General features: G+C 39.6%; 1 protein-coding gene across 2 annotated transcripts in view; it reads right to left on the bottom strand.

The window, feature by feature from the left end:
• tnfsf10l (TNF superfamily member 10, like) overlaps nucleotides 1-24,607 on the bottom strand; it is a 98,964-nt gene that overhangs the window by 46,319 nt on the left and 28,038 nt on the right. Inside the window, exon 1 of one of the 2 annotated variants that reach the window (XM_061913499.1) lies at nucleotides 16,197-16,475. The exons of the other annotated variant lie outside the window; for it this stretch is intronic. Within the exon in view, the coding sequence (XP_061769483.1) occupies nucleotides 16,197-16,223 (27 nt within the window). The 5' untranslated portion in view covers nucleotides 16,224-16,475. Of the gene's footprint in view, nucleotides 1-16,196; nucleotides 16,476-24,607 lie in introns of those variants that run through there. 2 annotated transcript variants of the gene reach the window in all.

Below are 24,607 nucleotides of genomic sequence, written 5' to 3' on the forward strand. Positions count from 1 at the left end.
GTCACAAGTGACTGCATTTAATTGGTGAAACCGAGTCAAACGTCACCAGTGACTGCATTTGATTGGTGAAACGCAGGCATGTGATGGATCCTACTTTGAAGGTCTGCCTGACAAATAAAAAAAACTAAGCATGCATTAACAGATCGATAAAAATCAGTAGCGAGTAGCTAGCTGAATGTAGATAAATGGAGTGGAGTAATAGTAGCGTTTCTTCTCTATAAATATACTTAAGTAAAAGTAAAAGTATGTTGCATTAAAAATACTCTTATAAGTACAATTTATCCCAAAAGTTACTCAAGCAGATGTAACGGAGTAAATGTAGCGCGTTACTATCTACCTCTGCACGCATGTCGTCAGAGCTGCGATGATCCACTTTGGACATTTGATTAAAAAATTAGGCGATATGTGACTCGATCCGTGTGTGTAGGATCACTCTTATTACTTTTGTTGTAAGTCATACACACAATAACAGTTCCTCTGCTCAAAGTCTGAGTTTTCAGTCAGACGGTCCAAGCCCCTCCCTCAAGTCGAAGGCGCCCCGTCACATGAAATCTCTGCCAGTAAATTGGAAGTGACAAAAAGAAAAGCAGAAAATAAAAACCTCTAAAACTGTTAAAAAAAAATTAAGATTGGTATTGAAAAACATGACATGGTACAAAATTACTTTTTTTTGGAATGTTTTTAATCATTTTTACACTTCTGTGTCAATGCGACTTTTTCTACGATGCCATGTTTTTTTTTCTTCCGATACTAAAACGTATTGTCAGTCTCTTTGCCTCCATAAAAACAAACGTTCCTCCCTTTTTTGTGTGCCGCGACTCCCACGTGGTAAAAGAAATGTCAGGTCGGCCGTCTCTGGGAAGGGAGGGTGACGTGAACCCTTCAGGGAGGTTGCGAGCGTCACGGTCTACAAGCGCCGCTAATGACTGTAACAAGTTGCCATGGGGAAAGATAACAGTGTTCCCTTTCTTCCCAATAATATATTTCTACTCCACTTCTGTCTTTTCATGGAACACCTTTGCTTTGTGCTTCCACAACCACGCTCCCCTCCCTGCCCGATGCATGACGGGATCTCACAACCCTTGCGTGGCAAAGTGGCGGTGAGATGACTGGAAAGGGTTAGGAGTCTTTGAAAAGCGTCTGTCCGTCTCATTCTGTAAATAGAGTGACTCACCTACCCCGTCTGCATGGGGAGCTTTAATGAGATTCATATGTACGCTGTGTTGTGCTGACATGTAATGTATACTCTCAGTTTTTTCCCCACATAGTTTATATGTCATAAAAATTTGGACAACAATTTTTAATACTCGTTGTGGTCTAAAAAAACAAATAATCACCTGTGCAAAAAGGAACGAGGTGTATAAATTATGGCATTAACAGTTGTGGCTGTAGGCAACCTCCTAATGCAGTGGTTCTCAAACTGGGGTACGCGTACCCCAGAGGGTACTTGAAGGTATGCCAAGGGGTATGTGAGATTTTTCAAAAATATTCTAAAAATAGCAACAATTCAAAAATCCTTTATTGATATATTTAGTGAATAATACTTCAAAAGTATGAATGTAAGTTCATAAACTGTGAAAATAAACTCAACAATACAATATTCAGTGTTGACAGCTAGATTTTTTGTGGACATGTTCCATAAATATTGATGTTAAAGATTTTTTTTTTGTGAAGAAATGTTTAGAATTAATTTCATGAATCCAGATGGATCTCTATTACAATCCCCAAAAAGGGAACTTTAAGTTGATAATTACTTCTATGTGTAGAAATTTTTATTTATAATTGAATCACTTGTTTATTTTTCAACAAGTTTTTAGTTATTTTTGGATCTTTTTTTCCAAATAGTTCAAGAAAGACCACTACAAATGAGCAATATTTTCCACTGTTATACAATTTAATAAATCAGAAACTGATGACATAGTGCTGTATTTTACTTTTTTATCTCTTTTTTTCAACCAAAAATGCTTTGCTCTGATTAGGGGGTACTTGAATTAAAAAATCTTCACAGGGGGTACATCACTGAAAAAACGTTGAGAACCACTGTCCTAATATAGTGTTTTTTTATTGGCTTCAGAAGATGGTGGTAGCTGTATTGGGCACTTTATTTACAAATACATGTTGAAACTCCCGTGCTTCCTGTTTCCCAGCCTGCATTGTTGTGGATAATTGCTAACATTACGTGTTACTTAAGAAAATAGATTCTGTTCCGTGTGTGTGTTTTCCCGACCTGTTTTGCACCCTGCTATTTATTATTTGTGCTTTCCGTGTAATGACGCCAACGCTGCTTGCGTTTACTGGACAAGCTCTGGGTGTTGCAATAGGTTTCTGCCAGGGTAAAGTACGCTGCCATAAAAGTAACGAGCGGCAGTGTACTGGAAGTATCGGTAAGGAAAGGAATAGTTTATCACTTCAGTTCAGTTTATTTATTTATATAGCACGTTAAAAAACAACCCCAGTTGGCCAAAGTGCTGTACAGACTTAAGAAAAGGGTCACACAATGTCACATTTAACATCGTAACACAGAAGGATGAATGAAATACAGTAGTAAAATATACCTTCAAAGAAGTGCAGAATATGTCACCTAAAATAGTGTGATAAATAAATAAAAAGGATAAAACCAAAAAAATAAAACCAACCAACACATAAAAACAACCAAGATATCCTGTCTAACTGGATTTGAATGCCAGAGTAAAAATATGTTTTTAGCCTCGATTTAAATTGGCTCACTAATAGATAAAGGAAGGTTGTTAAATGGGTTATACTTGTATAGCGCTTTTCTACCTTCAAGGTACTCAAAACGCTCTGACACTATTTCCACATCCACCCATTCACACACTGATGGCGGGAGCTGCCATGCAAGGCCCTAACCACGACCCATCAGGAGCAAGGGTGAAGTGTCTTGCTCAAGGACACAACGGACGTGACTTGGTTGGTAGAAGGTGGGGATCGAACCAGGAACCCTCAGATTGCTGGCACGCCGTTCCCCGTTTCATAGTCTGGGCACTGCCACTGAAAAGGCTCCATCTCCTCTCGTTTTTAGCCTAGTTTTGGGGACAGCGAGGAGGAGCTGGTCTGAAGACCTTCGGCCTCCTCTAAGGTTATTCAGGGTAAATCCCACCTCACCTTATTAGTGTCCACACACATACAATGGTCTTTTAAGACCCCCTCCCCCTTCGTCAGCCAGCGCAAGGCGAAACCTAGTACGCATGCGCGGAAAATGCGTACGTCATAGTCACCTCCAGTGTTGCTTTGTGTGCAAGTTCTCAAATTAAATGTAACTTATCTGAACAATGTCCAGTGTTGTGGTATTTCACTTATCTGGAATCCAGTGTGCTGTGGGGCCTTATTGTAGTGAATCACACCTGAGCCATCATAAATTAATCAAATCTTTATTAGACGCGTGATAAGTAAACATGGTTGTTGAAAGACCGCACCGCAAAAACTGAAATCTAAGTAAGCTTGAATATCTCCAATAAGGGTGATATTTGCTTATTTTCTGTCTGGTAAGTTAATTCTTCTCACTAAGCAAATTTTATGTTAGTGTGTTTTACTTGTTTTAAGTGTTTTGGTCCTGAATGATCTCAGTAAGATATTACAGCTTGTTGCTGAGATTTTATGACTTTTATTGAGTAAAACATGCTTGAAACTAGAATATCAACTGTTGCAAAGCTGTGTCATCAACACTGATAGTATAAAACTGCTTGTTAAAATAATAATATCTTACTTCAAGCATGAACAAAAAAAAATCATGACTTTGATACAATTGTGTCTCATAATTAAAACAGATGACGGCCAAGTGGACTTTGCTGTTTTATTTTCAATGAAACAATAGAAAATACATACTAATATAGTAGTACAGTTGTTATTAGTGAGAATATAATTATTTTAAGTTATTTTTGGGTTCATTGAGGTTAGCTAATTTGACTTGTTTTGGAAAGTCTTGACAAGCCAAATTTTCTTGTTCTATTGGCAGATAATTTTGCGAAGTTCAAGTAAAATAACCCTCATTTTTGATTTTTTTTTTCTTGTTTTTGAACACTGACTTTTTGCAGTGCAGACAGAGGGTAATACTTTATAAAGTGAACTCTGTTTATTTACAACTCCCTGGTACAGCTCTCAGTAGCACCGGTGGATATCACAGCATGCTATATAGAAAAGAACCGGCTTGCGCATGCGCAGTACACAATAACAAATACAATGGCTGCCAAGGTACAATAACTACCAAGTGAGCATTACGTGAATGCTCTACAAATGTGACAAAGAACATTTTACATCAATCAATCTGGGGATCTAGATATCTGGTCAGGACACTACTCCTTTTTGGTGGCTTTATATACTCTGGACTTAGACGCTGAGTCTGCGACATACATGGCGACAATAACTGATACAGTCTGCTTTGCCAGTCCAAAAGCATTCGCCGTTTTCCGTAGTCTTCCCTCGACGGCCAGAGAATACCAAACACACGCTACCTTTTTTCATCACATCCAGGAAAGCCCACATTCTCGTTGTCTCTCCTTCGACACATGGACAAAGTTTTTCGCTAAGTAGAATCCGAGCTGATCTGGACATTGGAAAGTATTCTTGCCGTCTGAGAAGTGTTGTATATCCGAAATAGTTACAATGGCTTTCTCTTAAGGTATACACGTGTGATTTCCACAAGCGTATGTACAGACGGAAGGAGAAACACGGGCATGTCTGGATGACTCGCCTCCATATTTCCAATGGTTACCTCCGAGTTACGAAACCGCTTTATTATGAAGCTGGCTGTGGCGCGCTCTTTCTGATGTGACTTCCTGTGCGGGGTGCGGTCTTTCTGGCGTCACTTCCTCTCCGAACTCAGTTTGTAAACGATCAATGAGTCTATACAATGCTAAGAGCTGGAGATTCAAGAAATACACGGCTCACTTACTCGTGTAAAAAATTGTCAGAGGAGGGGGACCTTAAACGAAGATTTAGTGTGGCTCACACAGGGCTTAGGCTAGATAATTATTTGTTTAAGGGGTTATGCAGCTTATTGTAGACATAGCCTCAGAGTCCTGCTGGGACAATAGGGTTGCAGCAGCTCAATAAGATAAGATAGGGCGCGGTTCCTTGGTGTAGGCATTTAAACACAATAAGTACAATTTTAAAATGAAAGCAACTGGGAGCCAATGAAGGGAAACTAGTACAGGGGGTTTTAGTTTTGGTTTTAGTTAAAAGACGAGCAGCAGAGTTCTTACCTTAAAGGCCTACTGAAATGAGATTTTCTTATTCAAACGGGGATAGCAGGCCCATTCTATGTGTCATACTTGATCATTTCGTGATATTGCCATATTTTTGCTGAAAGGATTTAGTAGAGAACATCGACGATAAAGTTCGCATCTTTTGGTCACTAATAGAAAAGCCCTGCCTGTACCGGAAGTATGTCCGCGTGACGTCACTGGTTGCAGGGCTCCACACATATTCCCATTGTTTTTAATGGGAGCCACCAGCAGTAAGAGCAATTCGGACCGAGAAAGCGACAATTTCCTCATTAATTTGAGCAAGGATGAAAAATTTGTGAATTAGGATATTGATAGTGAAGGAATAGAAAAAAAAAGAAAAAAGCCACGTCTCCGGGTGACGGCAGTGTGAGCGTTCCAGATGGAATTAGACACATTTACTAGGATAATTCTGGAAGATCCCTTAGTGTTTTAGTGAGATTTTAAAGATTGCAAAGACATACCTCGAGGTCGGATGGCTGCGGTGAACTTGAAGTGTCTCAGAGAAAAGCAGAGGAACCAAGCTCACAGCTGCAGGCTGAGGGCCACAAATGGCCCCCGGTCCGCACTTTGGACACCGCTGCTTCATAGAATATATGGCGGTGTGCCAAAGCACTCTGTTGGCACCTTATGGTCGTATAAATTACTGCAGCCTCTGCAGGAAAGCTTGACCCGGACGGAAATAACAGTTCTTGAAAAGGTTTTTATTTCATGTAATGCAATGTGTTTTATTTAACAAAAATATTAGTCCATTATTACAATAATAAATAGCCCAATTCAAAATTCAAAATAATTGAACATCTGACAGAATCCAAATAAGGCATGTTTGTCCAAAGTTTTTCCACTGAGGGGCCGTAAATTGAAAAATGTTGATATTTTTCCTTTTCAAACCATAAGAAAATATATGGATTTTTTTCAGAGGTCCCAGGGACCATAAAGGGTCTCAGTCATTAAAATGTTAAAAATAAGTCAAATTATTATTTTTTTTAAATTATTTAACGTTTACAGTAAATCTCTATATCAACTTGAGGTTGATATGAAGTAAAAAAAAAAAAAAAAAAGGTTTTTATGCCATTTTTTGTCAAAGATAACTTTGTTTTTATAGTAAAACTGAAATATGCAGTATTTTGTAATTACAACCATAAAAGATCAATAATGCAGGACACCATTGATTTTAATTCACTATTATTTTTTTGAGTAATCACAGTGTAGAGATAAATAAAATCCCACTAAATATCTTTGGGATCCAAAAGGTGCCCCACTCATAAAGTGATACATTTTTGTAATATATATTTTTTAACTTTCAACACTTTAGTTACGAGATCAACTTCAGATACAGTATACCTGTCGATTTTACATTTAAACTATTATTTTGTTTTGTTTTATGGTCTTTTGTAAATAAAACGTTGATGTTTTTATGTGGAAACCACACAATATATGCAATATTTTTTGCACATAAAATATTTTAAAGAAAAGTTTTTGAAATAATTGGAGCCTTGAAAATAATTTATTATAAAATAGTTTTTTTGTATTTTGTTGTTGTTTGTTTTAGCAATGGAAAAACAATTTTTTAAAAAACAGCACGCATGATAGCTTTGTGTCAACATTGCAACTTTTTCTCGTTAGATTTCACTTCATTCCACTTTTTTTTTAAATGTTTTTCTTTTAATTTTTTAAATAGCATTTCCAGAATGTGTGGTGGGCCGGTAAGCAATTAGCTGAGGGCTGCAAATGGCCGCCGGGCCACACTTTGGACACCCCTGATCTAAGACATGCTCGCTCAACTGCAACTACGTTTGTGTGCAAAGTAAACCCGTGTCATTAAATTACAAAACCCAAAACCAGTGAAGTTGGCACGTTGTGTAAATGGTGAATAAAAACGTAATACAATAATTTGTTACCCATGCTTTGGGCACTAATACACCCCCATACCAATACAGATGCTGGCTTTTGAACTTTGCGCCTACAACAGTCCAGATGGTTCTTTTCCTCTTTGGTTCAGAGGATACGACGTCCACAGTTTTCCAAAACAATTTGAAATGTGGACTCGTCAGACCACAGAACACTTTTCAACTTTGCATCAGTTCATCTTAGATGAGCTCAGGGTGTTGTTGATACATGACTTTGGGTTTGCAAAGTAGAGTTTTAACTTGCACTTACAGATGTAGCGACCAAATTTAGTTATTGACAGTGGTTTTCTGAAGTGTTCCTGAGCCCATGTGGTGATATCTTTTACACACTGATGTTGCTTTTTGATGCAGTACCTCCTGAGGGATCAAAGGTTCGTAATATCATCGCTTAAGTGCAGTGATTTCTCCAGATTCTCTGAACCTTTTGATGATATTACAGACCGTAGATGGGGAAATCCCTAAATTTGTTGCAATAGCTCGTTGAGAAATGTTGTTCTTAAACTGTTGGATAATTTGCTCACAAATTTCTTCACAAAGTGGTGACCCTCTTCCCATCCTTGTTTGTGAATGACTGAGCATTTCACGGAAGCTGCTTTTATACCCAATAATAGTACCCACCTAATTTACCAATTAACCTGTTCACCTGTGTGATGTTCCAAATAAGTGTTTGATGAGCATTCATCAACTTTCTCAGTCTTGTTTGCCACTTGCGCCAGCTTTTTTGAAACATGTTACAGGAATCAAATTCCAAATGAGTTTACCAGTTCGAATGTTAAATATCTTGTCTTTGCAGTTTATTCAATTGAATATAGGTTGAAAAGGATTTGCAAATCTTTTTATTCTGTTTTCATTTGCCATTTACACAACGTGCCAAATTTACTGGCTTTGTGTTTTGTAATTTGATCACTTCTCTCTGAAGTGATTACCGACAGCCTCCACCTTGCCCCAAAAAATGATCAGAATGATGAATGAAGTCTGGAAAATTGTAGTGACACAAAAGAATAGAAGTGATAGCTGAATCGTTCCAATTTACAGTAGCATTATGCTAAGGAAGTTAACGTAGTTTGGAGAATAGACAACAAATGAGTGTGATTTGTAACACAAAACAGGTGCAGTGACTTTTTCCTTTAGCAGGATAAATAGATGTACCATACCGACAGAAAATGCTGACTTGGCAAAACACCCTCCCAACTATTTTTTTTTGGGAGGGGGTTATTATTATTACATGCTGTCTTTGTGTCTGAGAACACACGGCCAGGCTGTGTTTTTGTGTGCATGCGTCCATTAGGCTTTGACAAGGCCAGCAGGAGGGTTTGATCTATTGTGGGAAAGAAGTGTCTGAGGCGTGTTAGCGAGGCGATAAAGGCAGTCAACATCATCTCACTCGGCGAAAAAAAAATAAAAAGACAGATTAGACGATGAGGCCAGAGGCTAAAATAAGACAATTATTTGCCACTTGTCGAGATTTAAAAAGTAATTTCTCAAAATGTCCCTTGTTTTGAAAGCTATTTACTTACTTATTTATATACACACTAATTTTAATTTTAGCATGAATAATTATATTTTTTCTATTCTGGTTTAACAATGTTAAAAATTGAGAAAATAGTTATTCAATAAATGTATTTTTTTTTTTTTTATCCACATGGAAAATCTTGCTTAAAGATTCTGCAACATCACGAGGATGCTTAACTTAGGAATTGCCAGTTGAATAATGCTTGTTTTCAGAATAAAATACTGACTGCTAGCTTCAAAGTCCTGTCAATTTCCAGACATACAAATCTTACTTTAGGATGTATTAAGTAAAATTACCTGTCCATGCAACTCGTTCATTTTACTAGTTTTTAGTATTTTTGTCCCCCTAAAATCAAATCTTTTTACTTTTGCTCTTTTTTGCAGTGTACATCTATATGCAAATTTTCTAGATAAGGTTGTAAAAAAATATATATATATGTTAAAAGTGAATCTAAGTTCATAAACTTTCTAATGAATACATGCTGTAACTGACAGACTATTATTAAAAAAAAAAATCAGGAGATAGAAAAGAAAGTGAAATGGGCTTTTGGAGCTTGCATGAGTGTTGTTTTGGTTTCTTCATTTGGGATTCAAGTTATAAGATTCAGAACTTTCCACAGTAGCATTGACAATGTTACTGTTATCAAAGATAACATAGTCTCATTCCTAAAAAAACTAACTTCAGGAACATCCCAATGGTGTGTCGGTAGGCTCAAAGACGTTGAGGACCCTCCATCCATCCATCCATTTCCTACCGCTTATTCCCTTTTTGGGGTCGCGGGGGGCGCTGGTGCCTAACTCAACTACAATCGGACGGAAGGCGGGGTACTCCCTGGACAAGTCGCCACCTCATCGCAGGGCCAACACAGATAGACAGACCACTGCTCTATAAAGTAGGACTGCAACGAGTAGTCCGTGCAGGACGAGGAATAGCTAAACATGCTTCACGACACACCGCAGCTCAAAATGTAAACAAATGCTATTGGTGGATCGACACCTGACATTCACTCTAATGATACCAAGTACAGGAGCATATTTAGTCAATACTACTATGGTTACTTTGATATTTTTTGGCATCACATCTTCTTTCGTTTTAAAAAAGTTCATATTACATTTAAAAACTCGGGAAATATGTCCCTGGACACATGAGGACTCTGAATATGACCGATGTATGATCCTGTAACGACTTGGTATCGGATTGATACCTAAATTTGTGGTATCATCCAAAACTAATGTGAAGCATCCGAACATGTTAAAAGAGAAAGTACCCAGATATTAACAGTAAATGAACAAGTAGATTAATAATTCATTTTCTACCACTTGTCCTTAATAGTTTTGACAAAATAATAGATTACAAAATGACAAAATATGTTACTGCATATGTCAGCAGCTAAATTAGGAACCTTTGTTTGCTTACTTACTAATAAAAGACAAGTTGTCTTTCTTGTATGTTCACTATTTTATTTTAGGACATACTTGCATTAAGAAACATATGTTTAATGTACCCTAAGATTTTTTGTTAAAATAAAGCCAATAATGCATTTTTTGTGTTCCCCTTTAGTTAGAAAAGTATTGAAATAATGTTGGTACCAGTACCGGTACCAAAAAAATTGGTATCGGAACAAAACTAGTATGTATACATAGATAAATCATAAATATCGAAATCACTACACAAACTTCCGAACTGTCTGAAAAAAATGTACAGTAACTTGTAGTTAACATTTTAAGAAAAAAAAAATTTTCCTTTCTTATTATTTAATTATTACAAGCCCTATTTTCAGGGAAACTTGCCAAATACGCTGACATATGCTTGGAAATGGGTGGAATTTTGAATTGTGTGTGGTGCGTAGACATTTTGTTTTGATTTTACAATATCCACTTAGTTCAGTTGTTTTTTAATTAATCAGACCATGGGTGGGAAAGCTTCTTTGATATTGATGATACTTCTTTGATACTCACGGTCAACGACTAGCATGAGGGGGACCTGCCGGTTTGTAAATGCTGGATCCGGCCTGTGGGCCATATTTCGGGGACCCCTGCTCTGTATGATACATTTCAATGTACTTGTTTCAACATTTGGGGGCGGTCACGGGGGTGGGAAATCCACACCTCAAGCCTCCTTTCCTCAGGGGGTCTCCAGTGAAAGTGATCTTTGACAAGATCTCTCACTCTGCCTTTAGCATGTGTGAAGCTTTTGAAAAAAAAAAGTCTCATTGATCTCCTGCCTGAGCGCTTGCATCAGAATTAATAGCTCACTGATTTCAGGGTTTCCGCTTTGCCTTCGCTACGTTGTGATGTGTGGTTGCCGTCTGGCGCCAAACTGGCTCTTCCTCCTTCCAAGTCGAAGAGTCCCAGTGGTATCGTTTTTCTTCATTTACTTTTCCGATCAAACTCTTGGAGCCAAGTTCTGTCTTTACACTGTTGCAGTGAGTTGGTCTTCCTCTATCACCAAGATCTGGTTGAATAGTCATCATGCTGAGATACTCTGTATGGTCGCACACTACCTTTCTTTGGGCCACAATCCTGTAACTGAATCACCGCCCCCCTTAGGTTTTTCCAAGGATTCAGCAAAAACAATCTTTGAACACTTCCTTCATCAAATAATTTCCAACAGACTCCTAAACTCTCAATACTCATGACTCCACTGAAGCTTTTTTTCTAAATGTGATGTTTCCTTGTCTCGGATGAAGCAATGAGTGCAGTCACCCGAGGAGGTCCAAAGTAACGCAGGTGCACACATGCTGAAGACATTGAGTAGCACGTCCATGCTGAGCACTCACGCTAAGGAAGATAGCATTTCATTTTTTTTGTCTGACGACAGGACGCACAGCCTGACTCTCAGTCTTTTTACACCACAGGAACCTTTCCAGCAGGGGTGACAAACTCATTTTAGATCGGGGGCCACATGGAGAAAAATCTAGTCCCAAGTGAGCTGGACTGGTAAAATCACGGCACGATAACTTAAAAATAAACACAACTTCAGATGTTTTTCTTTGTTTAAAAATAGAACAAGCACATTCTGAAATTGAAGAAATCATAATGTGTTTTTATTTTTTAGACTTACATGTTATGGGTATACTTGTATAGCGCTTTTCTACCTTCAAGGTACACAAAGCGCTTTGACACTATTTCCACGTTCACCCATTCACACACACACTCACACACTGATGACAGGAGCTGCCATGCAAGGCCCTAACCACAACCCATCAGGAGCAAGGGTGAAATGTCTTGCTCAAGGACATCGAACCACGAATCCTCAGGTTGCTGGCACGGCCACTCTTCCAACCGCGCCACGCTGTCCCCAGTTGAAGTATTCTATTGTTATTTATATTCTCCAAATAAATTGTGTGATAAAGTTAATCAGTCAACTCATTGGTGTTCATTTTCAATCTATCAAGATAAAAACTAATATCAAAATCAAATTACAGGATGTTATTTATGTAGTTTGACCATTTTCTTTGATTGACTAACATCATGTGGCTTCTTTTGTACATATGTAGCATCATCTACAAAGATACAAAGAATTTATATTGCGACATCCAGTGGACACATTTAGAACAGTCGTTTATTTAATTAAAACATTTCAGGTACATTTTTATACTTAGCAAACTCATCCCGCCGGCCAGATAAAACCTGTTCGCGGGCCTGATCCGGGCCGTACGTTTGACACCCCTACTTTACAGAAACTTTCCCATTTACCCAAATAAAAACTGTACGTTTCCAGCCAAACTACCTGGGTAGATTTACAAACCCTGTTTCCATATGAGTCGGGAAATTGTGTTAGATGTAAATATAAACGGAATACAATGATTTGCAAATCCTTTTCAACCATTATTCAGTTGAATATGCTACAAAGACAACATATTTGATGTTCAAACTAATAAACAATTTTTATTGCTGCAAATAATCATTAACTTTAGAATTTGATGCCAGAAAAACGTGACAAAGAAGTTGGGAAAGGTGGCAATAAATACTGATAAAGTTAAGGAATGCTCATCAAACACTTATTTGGAACATCCCACAGGTGTGCAGGCTAATTGGGAACAGTTGGGTGCCATGATTGGGTATAAAAGCAGCTTCCATGAAATGCTAAGTAATTCACAAACAAGGATGGGGTGAGGGTCACCACTTTGTAAGCAAATTGTCGAACAGTTTTAGAACAACATTTCTCAACAAGCTATTGCAAGCAATTTAGGGATTTTACCATCTACGGTCCGTAACATCATCAAAAGGTTCAGAGAATCTGGATAAATCACTGCACATAAGCGATGATATTACGGACCTTTGATCCCTCAGGCGATACTGCATCAAAAACCGACATCAGTGTGTAAATGATATCACCACATGGGCTCAGGAACACTTCATTAAACCACTGTCAGTAACTACAGTTGGTCGCTACATCTGTAAGTGCAAATTAAAACTCTACTATGCAAAGCGAAAGCCATTTATCATCAACACCCAGGAACGCCGCCGGCTTCGCTGGGCCCGAGCTCATCTAAGATGGACTGATGCTGAGTGGAAAGGTGTTCTGTGGTCTGACAAGTCCACATTTGTAATTATTTTTGGAAACTGTGGACGTGGAGTCCTCCGGAACCAAGAGGAAAATAACCATCCGGAAGTTCAAATGCCAGCATCTCTGATGGTATGGGGGTGTATTAGTGCCCAGGGCATGGGTAACTTACACATCTGTGAAGGCACCATTAATGCTGAATGGTCCATACAGGTTTTTGGGCAACATATGTTGTTATCTAAGCAACATTATCATGGACGCCCCTGCTTATTTTTAGCAAGACAATGCCAAGCCACGTGTTACAACAGCGTGGCTTTGTAGCAAAAGAGTGCGGGTACTTTCCTGGCCCGCCTGCAGTCCAGACATGTCTCCCATCGAAAATGTGTGGCGCATTATGAAGCGTAAAATATGACAACAAGACCCCGGACTGTTGAACAACTTAAGCTGTACATCAAGCAAGAATGGTATAGAATTCTACTTTCAAAGATTCAACAATTAGTTTCCTCAGTTCCCAAACGTTTATTGAGTGTTGTTAAAAGAAAATGTGATGTAACACATTGGTGAACATGCCCTTTCCCAACTACTTTGGCACGTGTTGCAGCCATGAAATTGTAAGTTAATTATTATTTACAAAAAAAAAGTTTATGAGTTTGAACATAAAATATCTTGTCTTTCTAGTGCATTCAACTGAATATGGGTTGAAAAGGATTTGCAAATCATTGTATTCCGTTTATATTTACATCTAACACAATTTCCCAACTCATATGGAAACGGGGTTTGTAGTTCCAAAGGAACTGTTTTAGTAGCTAGTAGCGAGGTGGAACTTTTGAAAGGTCCTAGGACCCTTAAAGGGGTGGGCTGTGTAGTTGGATGCTGATTGGTTAAACACAGTTGGGGCGTCTGTAAAGCATAATGTTGTGCAAGTCCAGTCCATAGTGGATCTAACATAATGGTGAGAGTCCAGTACATAGTGGATCCAACATAATGGTGAGAGTCCAGTCCATAGTGGATCCAACATAATAGTGAGAGTCCAGTTCATAGTGGTGGGGCCAGCAAGGGACCATCCCGAGCAGAGAAGGTCAGCAGTGCACAGATGTCCCAACTGATGCACAAGCAAGCGGTCCACCCCGGGTCCCGACTCTGGACAGCCAGTATGTGAAATAGAGCAGTGTTTTTCAACCTTTTTTGTGGCAAGGCACATTTTTTTTCACTGAAAAAATCCGTAGGCACACCACCAGCAGAAAACGTAAAAAAATGAAACTCAGCAGCCGATATTGAAAGGAAAAAGTCGTTCTCACAAGTGTTGGATATGAATTTAAATCATAACCAACCAAGTAGGTGTACTGTCACGACAGGTCACATCACGCCGTGACCTTTTTTGAGTTTTTTGCTGTTTTCTTGTCTGTAGTGTTTTGGTTCTTGTCTACGCTCCTATTTTGGTGGCTTTTCCTGTAGCGGTTTCATGTCTTCCTTTAAGCTCTAATCCCTGTTTTAGCAATCAAGACTATTTAAGTTGTTGCTATCCTTCTTTGTTGATTGTCATGTCATGTACGGATGTACCTTGTGGCCGCCGTCTCAGCTCCACACGCTGCAAGTTTTTGCTGTCGTCCAGCATTCTTTTTTTGTTTACTTTGCAGCCAGTTCAGTTTAATTTTGTTTTGCATAGCCTTCACTAGGCTTCACGGTGGCAGAGGGGTTAGTGCATCTGCCTCACAATACGAAGGTCCTGCAGTCTTGGGTTCAATCCCAGGCTCGGGATCTTTCTGTGTGGAGTTTACATGTTCTCCCCCTGAATGCGTGGGTTCCCTCCGGGTACTCCGGCTTCCTCCCACCTCCAAAGACATGCACCTGGGGATAGGTTGATTGGCAACACTGAATTGGCCCTAGTGTGTGAATGTGAGTGTGAATGTTGTCTGTCTATCTGTGTTGACCCTGCGATGAGGTGGCGACTTGTCTAGGGTGTACCCCACCTTCCGCCCGATTGAAGCTGAGATAGGCGCCAGTGCCCCCCGCTACCCCAAAAGGGAATAAGCGGTAGTAAATGGATGGATAGCCTTCCCTAAGCTTCAATGCCTTTTGTAATCGGCACTCGCCTTTTGTTTGTTTTTTGGTTTAAGCGTTAGATACCTTTTTACCTGCACCCTGCCTCCCGCTGTCATCTACATATTGTGATCACGACAAACCATGTTCCCGACAGCTACAAAGTAATCAGCTACCTGCTGCCACCTACTGATATGGAAGAGTATTACACGGTTACTCTGCTGAGCTCTAGACAGCACAGACACTCAACAACAACACATTATTTGCGGATTATAATTACCGGTTTGCATAAAATATTTTTCACCCAAATAGGTGAAATTAGATCATATCCCACAGCACACCAGACTGTATCTCACAGGGGTTATAAAACACTGAAGTAGAGGACATTCAAGTCAGAAAATGAGTGCGACCAAGAGGAAAGGTCGAGTCTGACTGCATGAGCTCCTGCGATGCCCATGCCGACTCTCTCAGGAAGTCAGGAACAATACCTCACTGTTCCCACCCTGCGCGCGTGCATGTGTGTGGCCGGCCCAACTGTTTTTGGCTGGCCTTCGCTGGACACCAAAAACCTGAAAAGAATATCTCTGAGGCCTGCTTGGAAACCCTGCTGCAAACTGTGTGAGTGTGTGTGTGTTTGTGTGTGTGTTTGAGGTTTTTTGGCAGTCCACAGATCTCTTTTGAAAGGATTAGCAAGAGTTGAGAGGGGCCACGTTACTAAGATCCAGCAGGCCAGTAAAGGACAGACCAGGCAAGAAGTCCAAATATAGACGCGCACTTAAATGTATCGTGCAAGTTTATATTTGTCTGCTTGGCACCGGCACACACAAGAGCACACATACGGCCACAGCTGGGCCCTCAGAGTATAAATTAGCCCAACACAGGACAAGCGCAAGTGGAAAGCAAACACGGGAGGACATCCAACATGGCTGCGTCCCGCACACGCTTCACAATCAATCATCCGCTCTGGAAAAAAACAAATCTCACTCTGTCTGGACCACTTCTGATAGTCATGCGACGCCACTTTGAGATGTTGACATTTGACGCCACATTTCAGCCAAAGAGTTGACCTTGGAGAAAAGTCTGTCTATATAAAAAAAGCACTTTTACAGACAGTGTTGCGCTACAAACCGCGATCATTGTTGCCAATCAGAAGTCTGAAGAAAACCATACTGGGCAAGTGGTCTCGTGTTGGGAAAGAACTGAAGATGAAGACAAAATGCATGTAAATGGTAAATGGGTTATACAAACCCCGTTTCCATATGAGTTGGGAAATTGTGTTAGATGTAAATATAAACGGAATACAATGATTTGCAAATTCTTTTCAACCCATATTCAATTGAATGCACCATAAAGACAATATATTTGATGTTCAAACTCATAAACTTTGGGGGTTTTTTTGCAAATAATAATTAAGTTAGAATTTCATGGTTGCAACACGTGCCAAAGTAGTTGGGAAAGGGCATGTTCACAACTGTGTTACATCACCTTTTCTTTTAACAACACTCAGTAAACGTTTGGGAACTGAAAAAACTAATTGTTGAAGCTTTGAAAGTGGAATTATTTCCCATTCTTGTTTTATGTAGAGCTTTAGTCACACAACAGTCCGGGGTCTCCGCTGTCGTATTTTACACTTCATAATGCGCCACACATTTTCGATTGGAAGACAGGTCTGGACTGCAGGCGGGCCAGGAAAGTACCCGCACTCTTTCTTTACGAAGCCACGCTGTTGTAACACTTGTTTTGCTGAAATAAGCAGGGGCGTCCATGATAACGTTGCTTGGAGGACAACATATGTTGCTCCAAAACCTGTATGGACCTTTCAGCATTAATGGTGCCTTCACTGATGTGTAAGTTACCCATGCCTTGGGCACTAATACACCCCCATACCATCACAGATGCTGGCTTTTGAACTTTGCTCCTATAACAATCCGGATGGTTATTTTCCTTTTTGTTCAGGAGGACGCCACGTCCTCTGTTTCCAAATATAATTTGAAATGTGGACTCGTCAGACCACAGAACACCATACCACTTTGCATCAGTCCATCTTAGGTGAGCTAAGATGGAGCCAGGCCGGCGGCGTTTCAGGATATTGTTGATAAATGGGTTTGGCTTTGCATAGTAGAGTTTTAACTTGCACTTACAGATGTAGCGACCAACTGTAGTTACTGACAGTGGTTTTATGAAGTGTTCCTTAGCCCATGTGGTGATATCCTTTACAGACTGATGTCGGTTTTTGATGCAGTACCGCCTGAGGGATCAAAAGTCCGTGATATCATCGCTTACGTGCAGTGATTTCTCTAGATTCTCTGAACTTTTTGATGATTTTACGGACCGTAGATGGTAAAATCCTTAAATTCCTTGCAATAGCTCGTTGAGAAATGTTGTTCTAAAACTGTTCGACAATTTGCTTACAAAGTGGTGACCCTCACCCCATCCTTGTTTGTGAATTACTTAGCATTTCATGGAAGCTGCTTTTTTAACCAATCATGGCACCCACCTGTTCCCAATTAGCCTGCAATCCTGATGGATGTTCCATATAAGTGTTTGTTGAGCATTCATCAACTTTATCAGTATTTATTGCCACCTTTACCAACGTCTTTGTCACGTGTTGCTGGCATCAAATTCTAAAGTTAATGATTAATTGCAAAAAAAAAAAAAAGTTTATCAGTTTGAACATCAAATATTTGTCTTTGTAGCATATTCAACTGAATATGGGTTGAAAAGGATTTGCAAATTGTTGTATTCTGTTTATATTGACATCCAACACAATTTCCCAACTCATATGGAAAAGGGGTTTGTACTTGTATAGCGCTTTTCTACCTTCAAGGTACTCAAAGCGCTTTGACAGTATTTCCACATTCACCCATTCACACACTCATTCACACACTGATGGCGGGAGCTGCCATACAAGGCCCTAACCGCGACCCATCAGGAGCAAGGGTGGAGTTTCTCGCTCAAGGACACAATGGACGTGACGAGGTTGGTAGAAGTTGGGGATCAACCAGGAACCCTCAGGTTGCTGGCACGGCCACACTCCCAGCTGCGCCACGCCGTCCCAAAAGAAAACTGTAAACAAAAGTCCGATTTGGATTACTGGTGGGAACTCGAAGAGATTAACAAATTATGCTGGGGCGTAACAGAGGTGAAATGCTCTGCGTTGTTATTTTTGGGAGATTTGTTGGAATTTGGTTGGCCACAAATTTGACAGCAGGTTACAAATTCAAACAGAAAAGTGCGTAAGATTACAAAAGCAGGTCACTTTCACTCTTTTTTTTAGGTCACTTGTTGACATAGATTAAATTAGATTGACATTTAAAAATCCCATTCTAGTACTTTTCACCCATTATACGTAGTGACCAACGATGGTCCATTGGAAGTGTGTTTTCCAAAAATCTATCTTAATTGGTGCTGGGATGCAAGCGGTTTTAATAAAAGTGAAGCAGGGATCTCAAACTCGGTAAATTCGTATTTTGTGGCCATCTACTTCAATTCATACTTTAGTGTACAAAACCCAAAACCAGTGAAGTTGGCACGTTAAGTAAATCTATCCACATTGTACATAAAGGCTGTGCCCTCTTTGCACAAAGTGATGGATTCACACTGACTCCACACTGTAGCGTTAAACAGACTGTTTTCAACCGGAAGTGAACTTGTGTGATGTCACATAAAACCAGAAGTAGAAAACACATTCTAAAACGTTTACAAAACAAAAAGCTAAATATACTTAAACACACAAATAAAATAATATGGCTCTAATATGCCTGGGTTTACTATTTCCTTAGTTGTTGATTAATTCTGGTTAAAGGGGAACATTATAACCAGACCTATGTAAGCGTCAAGTCCCGATCGTTTGGTCTGCACATTTTACCGGCGATGCTAAAGCAGACATGGCACAGAGATTTCTGGATATCCTGCAGATGCATTTCCAATGATAAAGTCAATGAAATCACAAAGGTGAGTTTTGTTGATGTTATTGACTTATGTGCTAATAAGACATATTTGGTCAGGGCATGACTGCCAGCTAATCGATGCTAACATGCTATTTAGGCTAGCTGTATGTACATTTGTAGTTATATCTGCATCCAGCCTTTCCCTGCACCCACATTTAATGCCAAACAAACACTTACCAATCGACGGATTTAAGTTGCTCCAGTGTCAAAAGATGCGAAAGTCCCGATCGTTTGGTCTGCACATTTTACCGGCGATGCTAAGGCAGACATGGCACAGAGATGTATGGATATCGTGCGACACTCAATCGTTGGTTAGAAGGCGATCGCCGAATAGCGTCAATAACTATTCGCTCAATAGCTTCAGTTTTTTCTTCAATTTCGTTTTCACTATCTGCCTCCATACTCCAACCATCCGTTTCAATACATGCATAATCTGTTGAATCGCTTAAACCGCTGAAATCCGAGTCTGAATCCGAGCTAATGTCGCTATATCTTGCTGTGCTATCTGCCATGTTAGCATCACTGGATGACGTCACAGGAAATGGACGGTAGCTTCACAGATAGCGAAAATCCGGCACTTTAAATACTTTTTTCTGGATATTCAATGATGGGTAAAATTTTGAAAAAAACTTCGAAAAATAAAATAAGCCACTGGGAACTAATTTTTATTGGTTTTAACCCTTCTGAAATTGTGATAATGTTCCCCTTTAAACGCCCAGGTTTGTTTTCTTAGCTGCTATGGGTGTTGATTTTTGTCACCTGCCTCTGATTAGTGGTCGGGGCGTTCACCTGCTCCTGGTTATCAATCAGAGAGCTATTTATTCCTGCCTCGTGCAGCAATCTGCCTGGCGGTCTTGTTCGCAGCACGTGACAGTCACGTTGTACTACTTGCTTCTTGCTCTTTTTGGTTTACTAGTCAATTTCTAACATAGGTAAGAAACTTACAGGTGTTTTTTTGTTGTTGAAACTTTTAAGAAATGTTAGAAGTAGGATCAGGATTAAGCGGTTATGTTTGGTTTAGTATTTCCTTAGTTGTTGAGTAATTCTGGTTCAGCGCCCAGGTTTGTTTTCTTAGTTGCTATGGGTGCTGATTTGGGTCACCTGCCTCTGATTAGTGGTCGAGATGCTCACCTGCTCCTGGTTATCAATCAGAGAGCTATTTATTCCTGCTTCGTGCCGCAATCTGCCTGGCGGTCTTGTTCGCAACACGTGACATTTATGTTGTACTACTTGCTTCTTGCTCTTTTTGGTTTACTAGTCAATTGCTAACATAGGTTAAAAACATACAAGTATTTTTTTTAACTTTTAGGAAATGTTAGATATAGGATCAGGATTAAGCGATCATGTTTGGTTTAGTATTTCCCTAGTTGATGAGTAATTCTGGTTCAGCGCCCAGGTTTGTTTTCTTAGTTGCGATGAGTGCTATTTTTTGTCACCGGCCTCTGATTAGCGGTTGGGACGCTAACCTGCTTCTGATTATCAATCATAGAACTATTTATTCTTGCCTCGTGCCACAATCTGTCTTGTTCGCAACACGTGACAGTCACGTTGTACTACTTGATTCTTGCTCTTTTTGGTTTACAATCAATTGCTAACATAAGTTAGAAACTTACAGGTGTTTTTTTGTTGAAACTTTTAGGAAATGTTAGAAATAGGATCAGGATTAAGCGAGTATGTTTGGTTTAGTATTTCTTTTGTTGTTGATTAATTCTGCTTCAGCGACCAGGTTTGTTTTCTTAGTTGCTATGGGTGCTGATTTTTGTCACCGGCCTCTGATTAGTGGTCGGGATGCTCACCTGCTCCTTATTATCAATCAGAGAGCTATTTATTCTTGCCTCGTGCCACAATCTGTCTTGTTTGCTACACGTGACAGTTATGTTGTAGTACTTGCTTCTTGCTCTTTTTGGTTTACTAGTCAATTGCTAGGCTTTGCTGTAGCTTCTCATGCCATCCACATATTTTCCTTTTTTCGTGTTTTCGTCCTGTTCATTTGAAACACGACCACCACATATACATGCGACCCCGATGCGACATTGATTTTATCCAGACACAGGATTTGTATTTTTGCTATTGGGTGATAGGGCTTGGTGGAGGTCTGTGCTCTTCAAAGGGATTTCTAGTCTTTCACGTTTTTATATTATTTGTATACTTCATGATCAATCAATCGATTGGCTGGGGAGAGATCTGCACCTTAGTGTGGCATTCTGACCACATGGTTTTTGATTGATTGATTGATTGATTGATTGATTGATTTATTGAAACTTTTATTAGTAGATTGTACAGTACATATTCCGTACAATTGACCACTAAGTAACACCCGAATAAGTTTTTCAACTTGTTTAAGTCGGGGTCCATGTAAATCAATTCACTGTACAAATATATACTATAATCATAATACAGTCATCACACAAGTTAATCATCAGAGTACATACATTGAATTATTTACAATCCGGGGGATGGGATGTGGAGGGGGGGGGGGGGGGGGGGGTTAGGTTGCTATCAGCATATTGCAGTCATCATATAAGTTTATCATCTGAGAAATGGACATTGTAACAGTGTAGGTCTCACTTTGTAGGATATGTGCAGTGAACATAGTGAGCTCAGAAAGCATAAGAACAAGTATAAACATTTGATTATTTACAATCCGGGGAGGTGGGATGTGGTGGGGGGTGAGGGGGGATTAGGCCAGGGTTGTAGCTGCCTGGGGGTGTTCTTTTAGTGAAAGTGGTGGCACTGATGCAACTCTTATTAAGCGTGCCACTTCAATAAGAAGATAATTTATTGTCACTACACTTAAAGGCCTACTGAAATGAGATTTTCTTATTTAAACGGGGATAGCAGGTCCATTCTATGTGTCATACTTGATCATTTTGCGATATTGCCATATTTTTGCTGAAAGGATTTAGTAGAGAACATCGACGATAAAGTTCGCAACTTTCGGTGTTAAGAGAAAAAGCCCTGCCTCTACCGGAAGTCGCAGACGATGACGTCACACGTGGGGGCTCCTCACATATTCACATTATTTTTAATGGGAGCCTCCAACAAAAAGTGCTATTCGGACCAAGAAAACGACAATTTCCCCATTAATTTGAGCGAGGATGAAAGATTCGTGTTTGAGGTTATTGATAGCGATGGACTAGAAAAAAAAAATGATAACAAAAAATAAGTTTAAAAAAAAAATTGCATTGGGATGGATTCCGATGTTTTTAGAGACATTTACTTGGATAATTCTGGGAAATCCCTTATCTTTCTATTGTGCTGCTAGTGTTTTAGTGAGTTAAATAGGACCTGATAGTCGGAAGGGTGTCTCCACTGGTGTCTTGACGCGCAGTGTCTCAGGGGAGTCGACGGCAGCTATGGACGACACAAGCTCAGCTTTTCTCCGGTAAGAACTGACTTTTTAACCACAATTTTCCCACCGAAACCTGCTGGTTGACATTTGGTAGGGATCCATGTTGGCTTGACCGCGCTGTGATCCATAGGAAAGTTTCACCTCCAGGAATTTTAAACAAGGAATCACCGTGTGTTTGTGTGACTAAAGGCTAAAGCTTCCCAACTCAATCTTTCTACTGTGACTTCTCCAATATTAATTGAACAAATTGCAAAAGATTCAGCAACACAGATCTCCAGAATACTATGTAATTATGCCGTTAAAGCAGATGACTTTTAGCTGTGTGTGTGCGCAGCGCTCATATTTCCTTAAAACCTGTGATGTCTTGCGTACACGTCATCATTACACAACGTTTTCAAGACGAAACTCCCGGGAAATTTAAAATTGTAATTTAGTAAACTAAAAAGGCCGTATTGGCATGTGTTGCAATGTTGATATTTCATCATTGATATACAAACTATCAGACTGCGTGGTGGGTAGTAGTGGGTTTCAGTAGGCCTTTAAAGTATGCCAAAATTAGTTTTCAATACAACCTATGCAAGAACAGACAGAGTACAGGGGGGAGACAGAACAAGAAGACTGATGGGTCACCTGGCAAACTATGACAAAAAATATATTTTTTCTAAATAATCTTCTCCGTGCAAAATACATTTATGTGGTGCACACATGCGTCTCGTTGGCAGCATGGAGGCTCACTGGCAGCTTTCGCTTTTCACGAATATCTCCTCTGTGGTGAGGAATGCTTCGACAATGCGGGCAAACCTGTCTTAAGATGCCTTTTGTGTGCACCTGCATGTGTGTGTTTGTCCACACACACACACACACACACACACACACACACACACACACACACACACACACACACACACACACACACACACACACACACACACACACACACACACACACACGCACACAATAAGGCAACAGACCACTCCCGGCCCTTTGCGTGCTCACCTTTGACCGCTCATTGTCAGCAGTGCAGCTCTGGATTTTATCATGTTTTGATTGACGTGAGGCGCAGCCTTCTTTTTTAAAAATTTTTTTTTAATGCTTTTTGTTTGCTCTACTTCCTTGTTGCTGCTTACGTAAAGCACCAATAAAGATAAAAGCAGCTTTTAATACCTGACCTAACAAAGATTAACAAACAGAGGCGTCTCGTAAGCGGCCCAGGAACAAGGAAGAAGATGTAGAAAAGGAAAAGCAAAACAAAGGTTGGGATTTTCAGGTTTGTTTTATTGCACGCCTACGCACTTGAGCAGAATTTCCATGTTGGCCTCAGCTGCAGCTCAACTGACAGCTGACTGCTAAAATGAGCATGCTGAATCTGCACTATTTAATGCTATACCCATTACTAATAGTAGGCTATTCGAACGTCTAAACCAGGGGGGTCAAACTCATTTTAGTTCGGGGGCCACATGGAGAAAAATCTACTCCCAAGTTGTAAAATCACGGCACAATAACTTAAAAATAAAGACAACTTCAGATTGTTATTTTTGTTAAATAATAAAACAAACACATTCTGAAATTGTACCAATCATATTGTTGTTCTTTTTTTTTTACACTTACATGTTGCGGTTAATAGTATTCTATCTTTATTTGTAATTATTTATATTTTCTGAATAAATTATGTGATAATGTTCATCAGCCATTGGTGTTGATTTTCAACCTACTGTATCAAGATGAAAAAATAATATCAAACTCAAATTACAGTATGTTATATATGTACAGTGTTCGTACACCTTTTCCAAGGCCAAGTTCAAGCACTTTTTAAGGACTTTCAAGATAAAATGTCCAGTTTTTCCAGTACCCTTCAAAAGGCAAAAACCAGTGTGACTCCATCCATAGCCTTGTTTGAGGTCGCCAAATGCTGTTTTTAGGAAAAGTACGGAAAATCTGCTAAAACCTAAGCCAAACATTGAACCAGCATTTATCAATAACTGAATGGGGCATAGAAAACGAAGCAGTGTTTCTGTAGACTATTCAAGAAATAACATTATTGATTACTGTTTACTTGTTTGTTTGTATCATAATTCATGCATACATAACTTTCA

Source organism: Nerophis ophidion, linkage group LG10, assembly GCF_033978795.1.
Source record: "Nerophis ophidion isolate RoL-2023_Sa linkage group LG10, RoL_Noph_v1.0, whole genome shotgun sequence".
NCBI classification, from domain to species: Eukaryota; Metazoa; Chordata; class Actinopteri; order Syngnathiformes; family Syngnathidae; genus Nerophis; species Nerophis ophidion.